At 32.0% G+C, this 16762-nt stretch overlaps 2 protein-coding genes across 9 annotated transcripts in view; one reads left to right on the top strand and one right to left on the bottom strand.

The window, feature by feature from the left end:
* Positions 1-9: 9 nt before the first annotated feature.
* On the top strand, positions 10-4637 carry LOC128885330 (uncharacterized). The gene is made up of 4 exons (XM_054139320.1): positions 10-707; positions 863-997; positions 1390-2372; positions 2438-4637. The coding sequence occupies exons 1-4, from the start codon at positions 371-373 to the stop codon at positions 4124-4126; spliced, it is 3144 nt and encodes a 1047-aa protein (XP_053995295.1). The 5' UTR covers positions 10-370; the 3' UTR covers positions 4127-4637.
* An 86-nt stretch (positions 4638-4723) lies between these two features.
* Positions 4724-16762, bottom strand: part of LOC128885332 (antichymotrypsin-2-like) — a 19662-nt gene continuing 7623 nt past the window's right edge. For 2 of the 8 annotated variants that reach the window (XM_054139330.1, XM_054139323.1), the window contains 7 exons: positions 12886-13001; positions 12609-12791; positions 12293-12503; positions 11893-12107; positions 11601-11786; positions 11370-11505; positions 5224-5573 (listed from right to left, as the gene is read on the bottom strand). In XM_054139330.1, coding sequence (XP_053995305.1) covers positions 5416-5573; positions 11370-11505; positions 11601-11786; positions 11893-12107; positions 12293-12503; positions 12609-12791; positions 12886-12966 — 1170 coding nt within the window. In that variant the 5' untranslated portion in view covers positions 12967-13001 and the 3' untranslated portion in view covers positions 5224-5415. Of the gene's footprint in view, positions 5060-5223; positions 5574-6489; positions 6662-6791; positions 7184-7564; positions 7858-8852; positions 9833-10080; positions 10236-11369; positions 11506-11600; positions 11787-11892; positions 12108-12292; positions 12504-12608; positions 12792-12885; positions 13002-16762 lie in introns of those variants that run through there. The other 6 variants (XM_054139324.1, XM_054139328.1, XM_054139325.1 and 3 more) reach the window with 6 other exon arrangements.

The raw sequence follows: 16762 nt of genomic DNA, 5'->3' as shown, positions 1-16762 counted from the left end.
GTAATATTTTATCGATATCAGTGTCATATAAAATGTTTTTTAAAAATGTTAAGCCTCTGAAGGGGACCCGCGATAATCTTGCCCGGGGCGCCAATATTGCTAAAACCGGCCCTGTCCCCACCACCTGTTGCACAACGAAATTTGAATCGTGTCGGTTGGGTGTCGGTTGAGATCCGAATACATGCATAATTTGTCGCAGCCTCTGACGTGATACACCCGATTGCGAGAGTGCATTTCGCAGCAACCTGTTGATATGTTTTAGAATACGATACGGTTGTACTTGTTGCTTTGTGTACACCCCAGTTCCTATATTAGCTTCTTTTTAATCTTCTTTTTAATTTAACGAGACGTAAAAAGTAATCGTTGAGAGATGAGCGATTCCGGGGACGGTGTCAAATATAAATGGAGCCCCGAGAGCACAGCGTTATTGGTATCGGTATGGTCCGATAGGCAAGTCCAGAAACAACTCGAATACGCCTCGAAACCACAGCTTATTTGGGAAAGCGTCGCCCGTTATATGACGAAAAAGGGATACAACGTTTCTGCTAAACAATGTCGATCCCGAATGAAGCAAGTTTTGGTCTGTTACCGAGAAGCCAAAAGAGCTGGTACACGAGCGGGTGTAGAGCAATATTATGAATCGATCGATCGTGTTCTTAAGAACAAACGTTTGGAGGGAATTAACATTGATGGCATAGATACCGTAGGTGAGGATTCCAAAATTTCTATTTCTGGTTTTTGGTATTCTTCTTTTATATTAATGCTTGCGCAGTAATTATCAAAAACAGCTTTGAGATGAAATAATGTAAGTACACTTCTCCGTACTCCAAATAATCAGTTTGGCTTTCTCCTGTCTTAACAGATGCAGTGTTACACGTCAAGTCTCCACCAAAAGATGTTAAAACAAATAAAAATATGGAAATGAGACACAGATATTCAGAGCCTATACAGACACTTCATCGTACAGAAGCGTTGTCTCCTACTCACACATTTGGGCGTAAGTATTACCTTTCGGGTACTCGACGATACTATTAACATATGTTGTTATATATAACTATATTAACATATTAACATATGTTGTTATGTTGAAATACCTCTACCACTGGAAGAACTTATAATAACATCTTTAGTGCCTCCTCCAAGGGGTTATTGTAAAACTTTGAAAACCTATCACTTATCAGTAAATTGTACACATGTATGTAAATATTATTTAAATAACATTTTGCGCATCTCTGTGTACCAGTACTGTGTTGTGTTACAAAACAAATTCTCCTCTTTAACTATTTTCTATACAGAAAATGACAAGTTTAAGATGTCCCTATAAAACAAAATCAACATATAATAATAAAATATAATACTATAAATGTCTATATACATATCATTTTGTAGGTGAAAACGAATATCCAGACTCTCCAGAGTCAAATGAAACCGTAATAGCTCGGCCTTATAGAGTCTTCTCTCCAACAAGGGATGTAGCCATTAATACTGGCGAACAGTTAGTTAAAATAGCTGGCAAATCAACACAGTGCGGTTCTTTTCCAATGGAAGAACCGGTGCGTGCAAGTTATAAACAGAATGTATTGCACAGCAATCCATATAGCGAAGTACCCTATCAAAATACGGTCCAAAATGTACAAAATCATATAATACAAGAGAACATGCAGCAACATCAAAATTTTCAACAAAACGATATATGCAATCAGCAAAATATGTTAGGAAACAATTTAGGGTTTCAACAGAATCTGCACAAATTGAATCAAAATTTAGCGACTCTGTCTGTAAATGTTCCGCAAAGAATTAGTCCGTCGACTATACAGAATTGTAATTTGGAACATATGATTCAGCAACAGAATCATTTGCAACAGATAGTGCAAGCAAATAATCGTGCGATGCCTCAAGAGCCACAAAAACTTGCGTTTAGGCGAGATTTAGTAGCTGCATATAGACAGCAATATGGCAACGTACTATCTCATATGCCTCCTATAATAGATGATAAAGAAAAAGGATCTCCAACTTATTCTCCGGATGTGTCTCAAAATTTAAATGATGCTTTTTGCCAATCAAAAAGTGACGAGAAAATGCATAACCTAAACGAAGGCTACAGTTGTTCTACGCAAGTGCCAAATCCATTAACAGTGCCTAACAATCCTGATAATACCGTAATAACAAATAACGCGACGTGTAACGATGATAGTCTTTTAATGGAATTTTTAATGGACTCCTTAACTCAAACGGACAGCGACAGCAAATCAAAAGACACTGCAGTTAATACGGATAACATTCCACATGTACCAGTAAGAAAAAAGAAAGCGCAGAAACTAGAGCAGCTCTTTCTGAGTGCGATTAATTCTCAGAATGAAGTTGTTAATAAGGTATAATAAAATTAATTGATTTTCTTTACATAAACAGTTCGTATAATAATACTATATTATTCTAGATTCTCGCAGCACAAAATGATATCCTAACGAAATTCTTAGACGTCGACAGAGATCGTCAAAACAGGCTCGAAAATCGATTGGATAATTTGTTGAAGGTTGTTCATACTTCTGTGCTTACGAAACAAAATCCAGAGCAAAATGTTGAAATACCTCCACCGCTGGAAGAACCTATAATAACATCTTTAGTGCCTCCACCAAGGCCCGGAGCACCTCCTCCAAAGTTGGATTTAGTTCCTCCGAAACCTTGCAGAGTTCCTTGTACAGTGCCAAATTCTAATATCGAATTGATTAATCAAAATCCAGTAGCAACAAGACCGGGTGTTGTTACTCCTATAACTAGCCCTATAAAAAAACCTGGCACTATATGGTCGAAATTAGGACCGGTATCACAGTCTCCTTTCGTGAAGGCTCAGCAAAGATTGGGTTTCCAACCTGCTCCGATCACAGAAACTCGAACTCAATCCTCCGCTGAAAGGCGTATAGTCAGAGAAATGGAGAACTTTACTATGAACACGCAAGTCATGAAATTTGAAACAATGAAATTCTTGGAAATGGAGAAACAACTGGAAGAGAAAATAGAAAATGCTCGTCTCGAAACGACGATCAGTCAAACTTTACATGCGCGCAGAAAATTATTCACGCAGAGAGAACCAACTGCGGCTATGGTACTGACTGCAGCATTTTTGGAAAACGAATGCCGCGCTGCGGAATTTATGAATCAGTGTGACGGTTATTACGCGAACGAAGGAAATTTAAAAAATATCGAGGACGATTTGTTAGCTGGTCAAGGAGAAAGTTATGAGCATTTACGACAACTAAATATTCGGCCTACTTATATATCTGGAGAACCTTGTGATAGTTCTACCCCAGCAAAATTAGAAATCATTTCTAGCAATAGAGACAAACCTCCTGTACCAAAACAAACGATTCAACAATTGGCTCAGCTTGTTATGAACACAGGAAGATGGAAAGATCTTGCGGCACAAAATGAACAGAAGAATCAAGGAAATACACAGAAACAGCCAAACGTCCGTACGATCGGTTATAACGAAGGCTATGTAACAGGACAGCCCAGCGTCGTGTCGAGAGAAAATCAAATGAAAGATGACAAAAGTTACGTTCGTGACTGGATGCTAAATAAATATGGAGCAACAAACGAACAGAAACCAGTATCATCGCGTAATGTAGTAAATAAACAACCTACGTTCCCCATAGGTTTTACAACAACAACGATGGATGTTGAAAACTCAAAAAAGAAAGATCCCAATGATGAAATTTGTAGACCTCTTGGTTTCAACAATAACATTTTACCGAATGGCAAACAACAAAATGTTCGTTTTATGGACGAAGCGCTTGCTGAATTGTACCACATGTACAAGGAAAGAGTGTCCAAAGAACAACAAGAAAAGAATGATAGTTTACCATACGTACCAGGTAATGGTAATACCATTTCGCCTCAAAATCGACAAATGATTGAAAAGTATATCCACGAAATAATGCCAAAAAGACAGTTCAGAGACGGCAAAGACAAAGATACTGATTCTGATAACGATGAATTTTTGGATACTACTGCTACTATGTCAACAATTGTACCACGTCGAGGATCCCTTACGTCAACTGGTACTACATCAACAGAAACTGGACATACCCTGAAATTCACAAAGCCAGATAACTGTGTTATTAGTTAATTATATGGGCGTAAGAAATACATAAACCAAGTACTCTGCAAATTACAACTACTATACGAGATTCTAAGAATAAATAATATTAAAACTATTCCTTTAACGTATAATTCTTATACAGTTCTAAACTACACTTTTTGAAACAAGAATTATAACTCCATTCAACAGACGTATATTACGCGTATATTTGTGCAATACGTTTTGTTTCATACAAATTATTACAAAACATTACGAAATAAGAAAGTCATGTTATTGGATACTTGTTTCTATGAGAGCAGTGAATTAATTTTGTTTAAATAGCAATCATGCATATGTTACTTCGACAAGTATGTACAACATATACATACATGAAAGATTAACGGTCAAAATATTTCTGTATTTAATGTTTCTTTGTTTCGCACATGTTGTTCAATGATGATTATATTTCTCATAATATAACCGTTGCTATTAAATATTATTAAATACATTATTCAATTGTATTAACTTCCTGACAAAAGGAAATTTTCTTGACTGGTTGCTGAAAAGTATAAATATAAAATACATAGAGATCAGAAAACTGTCCAAGTTTAAATTGTTGATATCTTCAAGGAGTAAACTTAAAAGTATAAATGAAGATATATTCTTTATAACTCAAACATTTTAGCTCTATTCTGGTCTCTACATATTTTATTTAAATTAACTTTTATTACATTGCGTATGCATTATATATAGTTTATGTACGAATGGTGAAAGTTTATACGGTTGTCATGTATGACGTTGTTAAATTGTTTGCTTTGTTTTTACTTTAAATTGATGGATCGTTTACTTGTCCTGTAAATATTAATACATTTTCAGAAGTATTAGATTCGTCATTACGAAGCGTTTTAACGATGCCATAGAAAAATGGACGGTCGATTCTGACTTCTGATTGGAAAAGGGAACAGCGTACTGCTATTAATCCTGCAACAAAATTGTAAAATAACAACGATATTTTTTTTATTTTATCGTAGCAGACAACGTTCACAATACATTAAACATCCAGGAAAAAGCAGCATTAATAAGGCTACTAAGATAACACCAGCATGAATTATGTTATAAAGTGTATGAATAAATTTACTATTAAAATCATTTAAATGTGTTTATTTTTAATTTTTATACATTCCAGTGTAATTATCATTCTTAGTAGACCAGTGTAAAATATCACGCTCGTTCGATAATAGAATTAACATTAATAAATTTGGTTGAAGGTATATAAAGTACTTATTCACAAGGAATTAATTTTGTGGTAGTTCCGATCACTTAAGAGTCTATTATGTTTAAGTCTGAGGTTCGCTAACGACTCCAGTAAATATCGATGTTATTTCGGGGTTGCTGGTTTCGTTATTGGAAATTCTTTTAACAATACTGAAGAGGAACGGACGATTTACTTCGATTTGCATTGGTATTACTAACGAAAATGCGTTCACTACCATTCCTGTAACAAAATTGTGGTATAATATGATAACATATTATTTAAGTAAATGATTTGTTTCTTAATCAATATTAAAAACTAAATATACTTAATAACAGCCATAAAACGATCACTACAATATAAAGAAGCGTTAACATACAAAGATTTATACTACAGTTTATACATGCACTGTGTATTACGTAAGGTCAAAAGATATTAAAAAGTTCATACATAAACGGATGTAAAAATCAATTCAATTTAAAGAGTATTAATGTGTCCACTGAACAAAACTATAGTATTTAAAGCTTCCTTAATTTTAATTTTTTGAATACAACTATAAAGAAATGGACAATCAATCTTCATAATCCGGGGTGAAAACTTGATTGGCGCGAAACCCGTCAAACCCATGAACGTGGTTAAAACAAGTTGAAATGGGACATTGCAAGCATTGTAAATACAATGTAGGAATGCGTAGTGTTACAGGGACTGTGATTTTCATTTCTCTTAATTACCCGTAACACTTATAATTAACTAATACCCCATGAAATGTTATTTCAAGTTACTATACACCGCTGTACACCTATTGCATTTATACTCTAAGATTAATGGTTTGAAGTAATGGTTAAACGAAAGATAAGTCTTCAGAGGTCAATGGATTTTGATAAGACTGCAATTGTAGTATATATAGCGAGTACTGTCTGAGAGGTTCGCCTATTACCGATACAACCAATACAAATAAGCAGTAATAAGCCTATTACTATCCCTATTCTCTATCGGTCAACAACCATTCCTTCTACTTATTGACACCATGCAATAACAGAGATCTAATATTATACCATATTGTACTCGCCTCATACTGGGTAGAGAAGGTAACTGCACTCCGTCTATTATTATTATATTTATTAGTACTGTTTACAAGAACTTTTGGGTAAAAACTAAGATCAAATGTAATTTTTAAGATCGCTTTAAACTGGGTTCAGATTATTCGAGTTCAGTTATGCGTCCTGTAAATATTGGCATGTTTGTGTCCCCTTTTATAAGTACAGTGTAGAGGAATGGATGGTTTATTAACATATCTACCGAGATTGTAATAGAGTCTAAAAATAATATTCCTGAAACAATGGCAATACGTAAAAACACAAACTTTTTCAAAGATTTTCTAGTTTTTATACCCATGTGCATGTGTAATATTAAAAAAAAAAAAAAACAAATCGTTGATATATAAATTATTTCTCATAAAGATCTGTTTTAATATTTTGTATTTCGCACTTGTTTATTTTTACATTATACATGCTTTGTCTGTTACACAATGACTTTCTGTCAAATGTTTATAAGTATGCTTGCATGTACAATCAAATATTTGAATCCTCGTACAAAAATACATTATTTCAATGCCATTATTTTAAATCTTTGGTTAATGCGGACTAGACTATATATGATTAACACTAATCTAGATAAGTGTAGAAAATAGTCCTTGCAAAATTAAGTGAAATTTGGTTCGAGAACATGCCCAGTAAATATTGGTATAATATCTTGAGTATCTTGTTTCACAACTAGGTTGATACTATATAGAAAGGGACGATCAATCTTCACTCGTGGTCTGTGCACCATAGAACGTTGTTCGATTAATACTCCTGGAACAAATTGCAGGATGACCGTTCTGAATCTAATTGGATAACTGATCAAACTGATTAGGATGTCTCGATAACAATACACGAGCACAATGTTAGGATGAAACAGTCAGCCTCCAAAAATGGAACCAAACCATGTAATTCAATTTTCAAAATGATAGTTATTTAAGATATCTTAAGTGATCGTGACGTATGGACCACCCTTGTATAATAATGGGAAGCGAAGCAGAATTTGAACAATTTTTTAAAACAAAATTCCTTCTTTAATTTTTAAATGAAAATGTAGTTTGTAATAGTATCCTTAAAGAAATCTTATAGCGATGGAGGTGTAAATTGATTAGTCAAAAAATTGAATGATGAGATAGAAATAAATATAAAATGAAATTGAGATATGAAAATTGTATCCCCTTACTAGATAAATTTATTTGACAATTGAAAAATACACGTACAATTATGAAATATGGGAAAAGCTACATTCTCTTGAACAGTTCAGTCGAATTAAACGCAATTGTTATTTCATTAATTTAATTTAATTTAATTGTTCTGGAAATTTGTCATCGTTCCAACAAAGAGCGGAGTTTGGTTATGCTTAATTGCAAAGTGAAAAGGTTTGTCAACTCTGAAGACTAAGGGTTCTTCTGGCGGAGGAGCTGCCGAAAGTGCATAGAAATGCATGCCTAGAAATAAACACATATTAGATGCAAATATTTACGAGTTAAACTAATTGTCATAGGGAAGATTTAATCATTTAATTCTTTTAATTTGAAGATACATTCTATAAATGATCTTCAAAGCTAGAAGGTAATGAAATACAATGAATTATTGCATTAAATTTGAGCAGATATCCTAGAATCAATTTATGTTTACGCTAAATAAGCTATTTCAGGAATTATTGAAAACCCTCAAAGATTTCGACAAACTCTTGAAATATGTTGGAGAAGATACGTCACTGATTGTGAGTGGTCACAAGCAAAAAGTTTTAAAGATATTACTAACTGCGGATTTTATGCATTCATGGCCTATACGAATATAATAAACTTGTACGATACATATGTATATATATATATATATATATATATATAATTATCCAAAAGGAAATAATGATACTATTGTAACAATTTATAAAATATATTCTACATATATTTAGCACACAAATGTATAAAATTCGCAGTCTAATTATTATAATTCTTTAATTCTATAAAGTTGAGAAGTTGTAATATGTATTCATAGCTCACGTGAACAGTGGGTTGCTTGTTGCTAGGGGTGCTTTGATTAGAATCACCAAAAGGAAAGTGATAGTTAATTACAATGTAATTTAAATTTAGACTTATTTAGTCCTCGTTGTCATTTTGTAAAGAGAATCGAACCACTACGAATGAAAAATTATGGCCTGAATCGAACTGGTTCTATTTTCAGGAGAATAACAAATTACTAATAGTTATATTTTGAAAGATAAGAATGAATAACAAATTATTTAATTATCGTTTGATTAAGGATAAAAATATATAAATATAGCAGATACATATTTTTTGGTTCAAATTTTATATATAAAGGGTGTTCGAAGATATACGATGCAATACCAGAGTTCCCTTTAAAGAAATTATATAAGACAAATGGCATTTACTCAAAATGACACAAAACTCATTTATTAGCAAAGAACGAGATAAGAAAATCATTATAAAATGCTGTACTATTTATTCAATATCACATATTCTATACAAATTCTAGTTAACTTGTTAAAATTACAAATAGTATATGACCTTAAAAGCATTTGATCTTGTTGTTTGTGTATGCAATACAAAAAACACAACTACTTCTTATGGAATTACAAAATCTTATAAATAATTGTCAGTGGAATGCTCTTTCCTTAAATCTATAAGGCAACATGGCATTATAAAAATTTTGTTTATAAAAGTAGGTCAAACCTTATCAAAATATCGTTTTTATAAAATAGATACTACAATAAATGCGAAGAGTTTGACTTCTGTTTTTTGTGATTATTAAAGGAAGATTATTATTCGAGCGAGTATACTGAATTTAAATATATATGTGCAATTGTCGCGAGTAATGAATTTGTTTAAATAAGAGGTGAAAATCTGTAATGAAACAGGACAAAGACAAAATTATGATATTTAATACTCATAAAAATTAAATTATCGCAGGCGTAAATGGCAGTATAAGAATTAATTATTGTTTGTTTTATAGTATCTTCGTCAATTTATGAATTGGATAATGCTGACAAGTCTTAAGCTCTCAATGAAATGCAACACGAGTGATAATCTTTTCGACATGAAATAAAAGATATTTATTTCAATTAGTCGAAGCAGTTCAGCGACTTATATTAATATTGGCAAGTTAGTGGTATATGATCACCTCTAATTTAATTTCGAGAACTGTAGATGTAAAGAGAGGGGGAAAATGGTTAAAAAATTTCAAATCTCTCTCGCTTAAATCGACAAATAGTAGAATATCATACAAAATCGAAATTGACTGTGCTTTTTTCATTAGGGAGAAATGCTATCGTCTAATATTTACTCCCTATAAACAATATCATTTGGTAATATTTAACGATCGACAGGAATGGTCGATTGACGTGGAACACAATGGGCTTCGGCGGCGACCAAAAACTCGAAAGAGGCCTTACACCGATACCTGCCAGAATCAATTAACAGTGAATTACTCGTTTGACCCGTAATCACGGAATTCGTAAGAAAACAATTAGGCCTGTTCTGTGTGTTCCTACTGAAAATTTCTAATCGTGTTAGAGAGTGATCGGAATGATCAGAGTTAATGCAAGAAATATAACAGTATGAGAACGAGAAAAGGAAAAAGAGCGAAGGAATTGAATTTATGTATGCTTCTGAAAATAATAATAATCAGTCATTAGAAACAGGATGCATAATATAATTGAGAAATCAAGCGTTTGTATCTGGACTAATGACTCTGCCAGTGAAGAGGATTACGTTGTCGCTCCTTGTTGTAACTGCATAAAAAAATGGTCCATTTACTCGAAACATTCCATGTAGAGGAGACAAGAAGAATGTCAACCCATTTTCTGTCGAAAAGAATTTCATATTATTTTCAATTCGAGGAAGAGTAAAATGTACTTATGCAAGGTACTGATTCTCTATCCTGTTTAATTTCCTTCCTCTTTTTTCATTTCCTTTTCTCTCTATCGGTTTTGTCGAATATTGTAACAGTTTCTATGATTTGTGATTAATCATATATGTATTAAATGAATAATATGATTAAATTACAATCGATACCTAACAGTGTTTATACCATACCAATCATACAACATTCTATATACTACTATGTAAATCTATTTGTTGTACCGATGTTTTATTTATCATGAATATATACATAATACCTATTCAGCTATATTATTTATGACATGCGTATATATCACATTTCACTAAAGTGAATGATTAGTACACAGCGCAATGTGAAAAATGATGTAAAAAAAAAAGGCATATACAGACAGATAGTATAGAATATTACACAATCCAGCAAACCGAACACAAGAAAACATTCGCATATTGTTAACTAGATATTAAGAAACTACATAATTTATTGAATTTGCACACAGCACATGAGTACACACATATAGAGGTTCAGAGAAAATGAAGATTATAAAGGCGTTATATAACATTTTTAATTTAAGCGACACGATAATTCTTCAGTTTCTCTGCACTTCTTGTGAAAGCAAAAGAGAATCATAAATTAAGCAAAAAATGAAATTAAGCAAAATATTACTTCCACTAATAACGAATGTGTTCATTAAATTATTACCATTTTAATTGAACATGATCGATAGACAGAATAATTGATAATGTAGAAGTAAAGAGCTTTAACAACGACTGACAAAAGTCTTTGAGACCTTTACAATCTTATTACGCAGCTACTAGAATTTTATAATTTTAGAAACAAAATTTGTACCATACTTTTAACTCATACATAGTATATAAAATTGATAACATAAATAAAATAACATAATGACAAAATTGACTATTAACGTTTGGCTACTCTCAGCGCATACAGATTCCAGATTATCATATATACAGATCGTACTACAAAATCTATGACTTTTTATTGTGTTATGTCGTGTACCTTAGAGGTTTATATTTTAAAATATTACTTTGCTTAACCTCAACACGAAATTTCTCAAAAGAACAAATTGATGACTTACCAGTTACAGCAGCAGCTTCGCTACCTTCCTCGTTCACTTCGATAAATGCCTTTTGTACAACTTTGCTAACAGCCAAGGGACCATCAGCCATTCCAGAGAAATTAGCGTGCGTGGTGAACATGTCAGTTAGACCCAACTAAATAGGATAAAAATGAAGAGTATGTGAGAAAATGCCTACTATATAATTATAATTATAATAATTATATATAATTATAATTATGATAAACGTACCTTGATTAGAACACTTCTGAGATCTATTTTGCTTTCGATCTTAAATTTCGGCAAAAATAATTGCACATCGCGTGAATATCCTTGATTTAATATATCATTCATATTCATATCTCGCATTTTTCTTTCGCACTCGGCCAAACCATTAATTTCATTTGGAAGAATTATAACCATGCTCAATTCACCTCCCTATAAAATTGGTTTAGTTATTTTTATAACTCGAACATTATTTTATTTCTACCGTACTTGCAACGCGAACAAATGTTTACAAATATTATCTCGGTTAAAATGTTACCTTGTATGGTATTTCAATAAATTGTGCATTCAAACTTTCAATATTGCCATGCTTGTAGGAGCCTTGTCTGTACATAGTAGGAACATCTCGTACTGTATTCTCATTAATATGGAATGGCATTGGTTTAGTAAAGTTAGAATTGAATTTATTTTTCCATTGACCCTTGAAATATACAGCATTCACAAGTACTAATGCTGTATCCGAACTCAAATCATCTGTTCGCAGAAGATATAATTGGTGAATTCGAGGTTGTTTAATTCATTTTTATAATGTGTCTGTTAATTATATACTAGAATATTTTATTTTTAGTTACTTTTTACTCTCTATAATATGATAGTATACAGAACGTATAATACAACTGTTTTCATATCTTACACAATTAGTAGGTAAATTTACTAACCAGGATTAACGATGCTCTTAATGAGATTATTTGTATTTTGTTGAACCCACGTGTTGACAATATTTGCAGCTTCTACAGATTTGGCAAAGTCTACCGATTGAGTAGCAGAACGGAAGAAACTTGCTGTCAATTGTTGATAAGCTGGTTTTACAGGAAATTTGTCAGTTGCGAAAACTTTATTTGCAACGCTAAGTTTATTTTCCTTAACGTTCTACAATAAAACATATAAATTAATAGGAAATAATATGAAATTAAAATTACATGCACAAAAATAAAGTGAAACAAAGAAGAAGAAAAAGAAAGAATTGATACATACATTGAGGCTATCGATGAGTGCTTGATAACCAGCTGTACCAAGACTCTCCGGGGATGGCAAATGAAGAACCCTTTTAAATTGGTTTTCTGTTTCTCCACGAGCGCCATAAGAAGCCATAGCAAGAACAATAGCTGCGCTAATAGGAGACATTATAAGATTGCCTTGATTCTCCTCTGTTACAGCCTGGAAAAATATTTATATTGCGTAATTTGTACCTTTCCAATATTCAGATTAATAACAATTTTACGTAAGATCTATATATATTGCATTTTCTTACCTGAACTAGCGATGATGAAAATTCATTTGTGCCTTGTGAAACAGCACGGAGTGCTTCATTGTCAACTGCCTGAGTTGCCATTGCTAGTGGAATAAGGCACACGATCAACCAATTCCCTTTAATTGAAAAAATTAATCTATTAATTAAGATCGATCAAAATGTTGAATGTATATTAATTCTACGAAAATTACATCAAAGAAATTGAATACAAACTAATATACTATTATTTGTTGAAAACAATTAATCAAACGTATCACATTAAATACACATTTAATACACATTGAAATTATAGGTATATTTCATGGAAAAAGTAGTAGATGAGAAAGACAAAAGTATTCTCTTTAAAACTGTTTGAACTAAATACATTTGTACGGGCCTAAATGACAAAACATAATTGGTGGTTTACACATTACATATTGTTTAAGGTGTACATGGACTTGTTACAGGCTAAATTCAAGATTTTTTTTTCACAATTTAAATACATATTCAAATTGAAAACAAAGCATAATTTTACAGTGCTAGTATTGAAAAACAATGCCACAGACCATAATCCTCTATCACGTTTACTTTAGAAGTTACATTAATTTAAAGTATGATAATATCATACTTATAATGAATATAATTTATAAACTAAATGTAATAGAGAACTGCGATTTACATGGTTAAATAGTTTTAAACTTATTCGTATAGATTCACTGGGTGGATGTGATTGTTCTTTGGAAGTTTGGGAGACGTAGCTCTCAATCATAGCTAATGTAATGAAGTGTTATAAAATTATGTTTCATATATTAAGAGATTCGTATATTATAATGATGTATTATATAATGTAAAAAAGCTTTACAGATAGAAACCAAAAGCCCCAAGAAAGGTCATTGTCCTTCTGTCAATTAAATGTGTATGTTTCAAACTTTTTAAGTAAGTATAACTTCTAAACTAAACATGATAGAGAATCGTAGCTTGCTGCATTGTTTTTCTAATAAATTATATTATGTAGTGTTACCATCGTCTTAAATGCATAGTGATGTTGCGTTACATACTATGTAGAGGGTCTCTGCTATAATGTTATAATATATAATGCTAGCTACTGACAAGGAAACACCGATAAGTGTTACATCTCGATTTTTATGCAATTTTGTACATTTGTTTGTGGAACTTTGCTATGAATTACACCATCTTCGGTTCCACTTTTGCGTTTCAAGAAACTATCCCTTTTACTAACCCGAAAATGATAAGAGAAAACGAGAAACTTTTAAATACAAAATTGAATGGTTTCTAACATTCTTTAACACCGTAGTAAGAGATTTAAACAAATTTATTTTTAATAATATTAAAATAATTAAAATAATTTGTATTCGTTATTTTCATTTGGTTCAAATATTTGCTAGATATAACATGTTAACAAATTTTGTTTATTTTGCCCATGCCGATTATTAATATGCATCAAAGCAAAGAAATCTTGTTTGAGTCGAAAAGGTAAAGCATTATATTTGTAGACCTAACTGTATTTGTTTAATTATTTATATTTTTCATGAATTGCAACGTCGATGCACGTGTGATAGAACCTTCAAGACCTGGAAGTCCCAAGGTGAACAAGTGCTACGGTCAGCAAGTTCTATCGCCATATAAATTTTTACAGAAATAATTTTTGCTTAAAAATACGAGAGAAAAAGGACGAAATTCTGTGACAAGAAAAAATAGAAGTTCACGTAACAACGCAGATCCTCTACGTAACCGGAACTTCTACGCAGTAACAGTAATATCACACACACGTTGTGTGAGTGGTTAAAGTGTAAGAAAAGAAAAGTACATCTAGCAGTCTCGGTGTCGTTTAACTCATGAGTCACAGAGCATTAATCAAATATTACTTTTGACATTTTCTTTTCGTTAGCCTTTTAGAATATTTGTATAGTCATTAAGACTAACTATGCAAAAGATGACATTTCTGAGAACGAGTAAGGGAAAATAATATTTTGTAGTAATTGTTATCCCTGTTTAGGCTTCAGATATCTATAGCGTATAAAAATTGAATTAGACTTTTAAGTGTTAAGTGTAAATGAACATTTGTGGTACATGTACTTTGACGTTAGACATGGTCAGCCATACATAAAATATGTATTTAATTCTTCGTTCACCCATTAACCCTTTCAAGCTGATCAAATTTTGTATTTATAATATCAAATATTATTTCGAATTTTGCAATTATGATATCAGATTCAAAGTTTGCGACTCAAGTAAGTCATAAATACCAAAGTTTCATGAAAATGTAATAACTTTTTAAGATACATGTCAGCCATATTGGATCCGCCATTTTGAATTTTGTAATTTTAACATGATTGTTAATGTTATATCCGATGTACAGTTAGAGATATAAAAACAGTTGCCCGGGGCGCTGGATTTTTGGAGGACGCACTGTCCCGGTGTCCCTGGTACGCGAATATACCGATATTTTCTCATTGTCTCTTCTATGCTATGTAGTTTAACAATGTTTACAATCTAACTACAGATTCATCGTTTGATATTATTACCTTGTCCTTCGTTCTTAAAAATCGTAACCCCCGAATGAGCGCCACAATAATTTTGCCCAGGGCGCCAATATTGCTAAACCCGACACTGCGTGTAGGTCAATATTATATAACAGATAAGTTGATCTTGTGATGCAGAATTCAAATAAAAATTGTACTAATCGATAAACATAAGAAGATAACATATATAAAATGAATATACTTTTTCTTTTTTTAATGATTTGTTTAAGGTCACATCAACGTTATTAGCGACCACATTTGCTTAAGCGACTAGTTGTTTATATAAATGTCATCCTCGTACTGCCCAATGCTATCGCAAATTTATAAAACTCGACCGTATCGTTTAGTATACATATATATGTACATATACATTTTGTTATTAAATATTTATGTGTCAGATTAGTGTGTCCAATCCTTAATATTAATAATGTCGTTTGAAGTTTTCTCGTTGGAGATACTAAAATAGTTTCTCCTATTGATTTTTGATCATACCAGAAATACCATATCGACATAAGCAAAGATATATGTAATTAAATATCGAATAAAATAAAATAAAATAATGTATGTGGAATAATTTCAAACTTTAATAATTAATAACGAGAACATAGTATTTATACGATCATTTAATTGTAAATTATTTCATATTCGCTTGCTAAAATTTGTATTATTTTATTACAGATTGAAATGAATATGAAATAATAGATAATATATTAAGCGAATTGTTTATATACATAAACAACAGTACGTAACTATTATAAGTATCGATAACTCGAACAATTAAGATTAATTTCATCTCTTCGTTACGTTACCAACGTAACAAGATTACTATCGAAATGACCGTTAAGAAATAACTTTGACGCAAATAACGCAAGGGAAACTCGTACTTCCCAGAAACTACATATAATATATGTACGAAGCGTAATATGTATATGCAATCGACATGTTAACTCTGTCATTGGGGAAAACCCATTAGAACGCGAACTTGTATTATAATCTTGTTGCTTACAACGGAATTAACGATTCTTTGTAGTTGGCAATACAAATAAACAGTTCTACAAATAAACTGTCTAATGTTTGATAAGGCGTGACACTTTTTGGTATCGGGTTAAGAGTACGAGAAAAACAAACTCTCGCTATAGAGAAATAATTCAATGTAAATCCTAACCGAGTTACTCATCCTCGTCAAGACAATTTCTGCTTAGACAGTTACGCTATACGTATAACCTTGCAAGGGCTCTATGCAGGGCCGGATTTAGCAATATTGCCCCCCCGGGCAAGATTATCGTGGCGCCCCTTCAGAGGCTTAAAATTTTTAAAAAACATTTTATATGACACTGATATCGATAAAATATTAC

Source organism: Hylaeus anthracinus, unplaced genomic scaffold (genome assembly GCF_026225885.1).
Source record: "Hylaeus anthracinus isolate JK02 unplaced genomic scaffold, UHH_iyHylAnth1.0_haploid 11981, whole genome shotgun sequence".
Lineage (NCBI taxonomy): Eukaryota > Metazoa > Arthropoda > Insecta > Hymenoptera > Colletidae > Hylaeus > Hylaeus anthracinus.
The sequence above is the reverse complement of the archived record's forward strand: the minus strand, read 5'-3'. Positions and strand labels throughout refer to the sequence as shown.

What these genes read in the sequence shown, in the direction of transcription:
- LOC128885330 (XM_054139320.1), top strand. Translation starts at nt 371, where the DNA reads ATGAGCGATTCCGGGGACGGTGTCAAATATAAATGGAGCCCCGAGAGC. An exon ending in TGATGGCATAGATACCGTAG is followed by an intron (nt 708 to 862) that starts GTGAGGATTCCA and finishes CTGTCTTAACAG; the next exon opens with ATGCAGTGTTACACGTCAAG. An exon ending in TCCTACTCACACATTTGGGC is followed by an intron (nt 998 to 1,389) that starts GTAAGTATTACC and finishes ATCATTTTGTAG; the next exon opens with GTGAAAACGAATATCCAGAC.